The 4,599-nt window shown below is 53.1% G+C and overlaps 2 protein-coding genes across 2 annotated transcripts in view; both read left to right on the top strand.

The window, feature by feature from the left end:
* Nucleotides 1-1,813, top strand: part of Rpl3l (ribosomal protein L3 like) — a 12,082-nt gene extending 10,269 nt beyond the window's left edge. The window contains exons 9-11 of the mRNA XM_026780632.1: nt 1,068-1,163; nt 1,371-1,490; nt 1,679-1,813. Of these exons, the coding sequence (XP_026636433.1) occupies nt 1,068-1,163; nt 1,371-1,490; nt 1,679-1,735 (273 nt within the window). The 3' untranslated portion in view covers nt 1,736-1,813. The remainder of the gene's footprint in view (nt 1-1,067; nt 1,164-1,370; nt 1,491-1,678) is intronic.
* A 444-nt stretch (nt 1,814-2,257) lies between these two features.
* Msrb1 (methionine sulfoxide reductase B1) overlaps nt 2,258-4,599 on the top strand; it is a 10,500-nt gene continuing 8,158 nt past the window's right edge. The window contains exon 1 of the mRNA XM_005349147.1: nt 2,258-2,384. Coding sequence (XP_005349204.2) covers nt 2,330-2,384 — 55 coding nt within the window. The 5' untranslated portion in view covers nt 2,258-2,329. The remainder of the gene's footprint in view (nt 2,385-4,599) is intronic.

Below are 4,599 nucleotides of genomic sequence, written 5' to 3'. Positions count from 1 at the left end.
CTGTAGACCAGGCTGGTCTCGAACTCACAGAGATCCGCCTGCCTCTGCCTCCCAAGTGCTGGGATTAAAGGCGTGCGCCACCACCGCCTGGCGAGGCTGGCAAATGGGATCTAATGGGGGCTGGGGGTATACCCGAGGTGGTGCTACCCTCCCCCTCCCCCAGAGTTCCATTATGTAAGCTCTGCAACTGGATATAGGCCCCCACACAGACTAGGCCTAGGGTCTTGGCAGGAAGTCAGTGATGGGAGGCCTGATATGCCAGTGAGCAACCACTTGGAAGCCCCATTCCTTGTTTGTTCCCGTACCCTTTATACCTGCTGAGAGGAGACATGCATACAGCTGCACACAGCAGTTCCTGCGGTGGCCTAGGAACCAGCTCTGAACTAGCAGGAAACAGCCATGGAGCCTAAGCATGTGACTACATTTCCCTTAGCCCCTGTCGACCTCCAACTCCCTATACAGCTGAGGATGACCTTGAAATGCTGATCCTGTTTCTACCTTTTTCTGAGTGCTGAGAGCACGTGGCCAAACACCGTTTATTCCTCTGTGTAGCTCTGGCTGTCCTGGAACTTGCTCTGTAGACCAGGGTGGCCTCAAACTCTAAGATCCTCCTGCCTCCTCCCAAGTTCTGGGATTAAAGGCATGTTCCACCATGCCCAATTACCACCTTATTTTTTAATGTGGTGCCCAGGATCGAACACGGGGCTTTGTGAACACTAAGCTAGCATTCTTCCAGCTGAGCTACGGAGCCAGGAACTCACTGTTATGCAGGCTGGCCTTAAGTGATCCTGCTGTATCGGCCTCTCAAGTGCTAGATTTATAGGGTATACTATATTTATAGGGTTCAGCATCCCCAAACTTCTGAGCTTCAGTGTCCCCCACAAAAAGGCATGTTAATGTTAAGTGAGATAAGGCAGGAAGAAGAATACTAAGAACGGGGCTCAAATGCTGTTGCCCTGACAAGTGGTCCAGTGTGAGGTACCCTAGAGTCTGAGCATGGGCTCCTACACATCAGTCGCCTAACCTGTCTGCCTTGTACCTGCTTGGTGTGATCTATCTCCCGGCAGGGTGGCTTCCCCCACTATGGGGAAGTGAACAATGACTTCGTCATGTTAAAGGGCTGCATTGCAGGCACCAAGAAGAGGGTGATCACACTGAGGAAGGTAAGCACAGCATGGCAAGTGGGGTCGAGGGCTCCATCCAGTAGCCTGTTCTGTCCTGTAGCCTGCTCTGCGGCGGGGTGGGGTGGTGGGAGAGTGGAGGAAGGGATCTGGCAGGGGCAGGTGATCGACTGAGTCCTTCTTGGTGTGGAGGGGGTGGTTCGGGGGAGTTGGGGCTCTCCATCCTTGACGTCTCTCTTGGATCCCCAGTCCCTCCTAGTGCACCACAGCCGCCGAGCTCTGGAGAATATCGAACTCAAGTTCATTGACACCACTTCCAAGTTTGGCTATGGACGCTTCCAAACAGCGCAGGAGAAAAGAGCCTTCATGGTGAGCTAGTCCCACTTGTTTTCTGGGTCCCAAAACTCCATACCCCGCTTGTTTCGGAGAGGAGCTGGGGAAGGGCGCTTTTAGGGATCTAGCAGAGAGGCCCTCGGTAGCCTTGGTGACGGTCGTAGACAGTATTTCTTGATTGATTCTCGTGACTAACATTCCTCCTGTCCCTCCACTTGAACCAGGGCCCCCAAAAGAAACATCTGGAGAAAGAGAAGCCGGAGACCTCGGGAAACATATAAGATGCCTGGAATGGAGCACACTAGGGAGTGCTTCTGCTGCGCGTCCTGTCGTTTTTATCTAATAAAGTCCTGAGGCAACTCTTAAGCCTGGGTCAGAGGGTTGCAGGGTCGTGTGGTGTGGTGGGGGCGCCAAAAGGCGGGCAGACGTCTCAAGGCGCAAGGTTTACGGCCAGATTACGGCGGACTAGGCATGCAGCTGGGTGGATGTGCTCCCACTCCAGTCCCGAGCCACTACCACTGGGGTCCTGAGGTCTACTGGAGCCCTGGCTGAACCCCGGCTTCTGCTGAAGGAGAGAGGCTCCACGGAAGAGGCTCTCAGAGCCGGGCCTCCTGGAGGCGGAAGTGGGAAACCTGGTTCCTGGGAAGGATTGGTTGGACGGTGGGGTTTAGGACCTACCGGAGGAAAGACAGACAGGTCGAGGGCGGGGCTTCTAGGAGGAGGGTAGTGGGAAATCCTGGAGTGATTCTCCTCTAGGGGCGGGGCTTAGAGCAGACTGGTACGTGATTGGTCATTAGGAAGGGGGCGGGTTTGCGTCGAGAGCAGAGGGATTTCGTGTTCCCTGGAGGGGTGCTTTGGTTTGTCCCGTTGCGGCCATGTCGTTCTGCAGCTTCTTCGGGGGCGAGGTTTTTCAGAATCACTTCGAGCCAGGTACAGCCTGTGGCATTAAAGCAGGCATCGCCTTCTGGATGGTGGTGGAGTCCCCGAGCCAGGATGGGGCGACCGTGGCTGCTGAGAAGAAGCGAGCTTGGGAAAGGAGGGCTAGGAGAAGGGGCTGGCGAGGGCTGGAGCAGGAGGACTTGAGAGGAGAGGGGGCATTCCAGTAAAATCTGTTTTCGTGGGGGGCAGGCCTTGAACCTCAGTGTAGATCTCACTGGGGACCCACCGGGCCGAGTGCTTTGGGGTGGTACTATCCATATGGTTTCAGAGTGGAGCGGGATTCCGAGGATATGTGGTCCAAGGTTCCCTGTTGTGTGTTCCTTCCCGGACTCGTTCGGCACTTTCCGTTGAGTCCTGAATGTGCCTGCCCGGGTGTCTCCCTGTCTTCTCTTTTAGCTGTCAGTGAAGAGTAACCCGTCCAGCCTGGGAGCAGTAGACCCAGGCTGGGAGAGACTCTGGTGAATCCCCTTCTGCTGATGCGCGACTAATTTGGTAAAAGTATGGCATTGGCATTCCTGGGGCTGGATTTGTTGGATGTCTGTTCTCTAGAGGGCTGAGTTGTGACACGGGGCATCTGTATATGCCAGCTGTAATACAGGGTCACTCTCTTGAGTCCGTCTTGGCTGCAGGACTCCAGATGCTCCCAGGCTGTCCTGGCAAGCTGAATACTCCACTATGTTTTGCCTCCTCTCCAGTTCCCGGTACAGTCTGAACAGTTCACACCCCTTAAGGGGTGGGTGGTGGGTGATTCAGCACCCTGCAACTTCCCATTTTTTAGTCTTTCAAGTAGTCATGCAATTCAGTTTTGTAACCTTAAAGACTCCTTCCACTCAGGTCATCTTTTGGGGACAGGTTGAAACCTTTCTTCTGAGCAGTAGTTTTTCTGGGGTTCCCTGTTTGGCTTGGAAGACTGTTCCCTAAGGCCAGTGTGTTCCTGCTCAGAGAGCAGGCCCACGGCTGGGTATCCAGTTTGGAACTTTGTAGAGTAGCAGAGATGCCCACTTGAGGGAGACCAAATGGTTACACTGGCAGTGTTAGGGGCCTGCTGCGTGGATCTTGTCCAGGGGTAAAGGAAGGCTATCATCAGGTATTTCGGGCTCTCTCTTGGCCACATACCTTATTGTGTGTCTGCAGCATCAGCCTTCCACCTTCTTGCCCATAAATGGATATGTTAGCCAAGTATGGTTCACATCTGTAATCCCAGGGTATAGGAAGCTCAGGCAGAAGCATTGCCTTTATTTTATATTTTTTTATTTTTTAGTTTCTCGCGACAGGGTTTCTCTGTAGCTTTGGAACCTGTCCTGGAACTCGCTCTGTAAGCCTCAAACTCACAGATATCCACCTGTCTCTGCCTCCTGAGTGCTGGGATTAGAGGCGTGCGCCATTACCACCCAGGGCATTGCCTTAGATATGAGGTCAGCCTGGATTAGAGAGTTTCAGGCTAGCCTGGCTACAATGTGAGACGTGTCCTAGTTTGTGTATCGTTTGTGTCTCTATTGTGATAACACTGGCCAAAACCCGTCCGGGGAGGAAAGAGTTTATTTCAGTTTGCAAGTCACTGTCCATCATCGAGGGAAGCCAAGTTAGGAACCTGGAGGCAGGAACTTAGCAGAGACCACAGAGAAATGCTGCTTACTGGTTTGCTGCCCTAGCTTGCTCAGCTTCCTTCCTTTCTTCCTTTTCTTCCTTCCTTTTCATTTTTTCTGTTTCTTTCTTTTTTTTTTTTTCAAGACAAGATTTCTCCTTGTAGCCTTGGCTGTCCTGGAACTCACCTCGAACTCAGAGATCTTCCTGCTTCTGCCTCTCCAGTGCTGGGGTTAAAAGTGTGCACCACCACACCTGCCTCAGCTACCTTTCTTCTATAGATAGTCTAGACCCATTTACTTAGGGGTGGTACCACCCACAGTGAGCTGGGCCCTCCCACAGCCGTCATTAATCAAGAAAATGCTCCCATAGACATGCCCACAGACCAGTTTGATCAGGTAAGGCCTCGTCTGGAGTCCTCTGCCTGGGCAACTCCAGTTTGTTTCAAGTTAACAGAAACTGACCACACAAATGACGGCACCTTTAATCCCAGCACTCGGGAGGCAGAGGCAGGCGGATCTCTGTGAGTTCGAGACCAGCCTGGTCTACAGAGCTAGTTCCAGGACAGGCGGGCAATGGTGGCACACGCCTTTAATCCCAGCACTCGGGAGGCAGAGGCAGG

The sequence above is a fragment of the Microtus ochrogaster genome, chromosome 7 (genome assembly GCF_000317375.1).
Source record: "Microtus ochrogaster isolate Prairie Vole_2 chromosome 7, MicOch1.0, whole genome shotgun sequence".
NCBI lineage: Eukaryota > Metazoa > Chordata > Mammalia > Rodentia > Cricetidae > Microtus > Microtus ochrogaster.
Note: the sequence above shows the minus strand (reverse complement) of the source record. Positions and strands in the feature narration are given on the sequence as shown.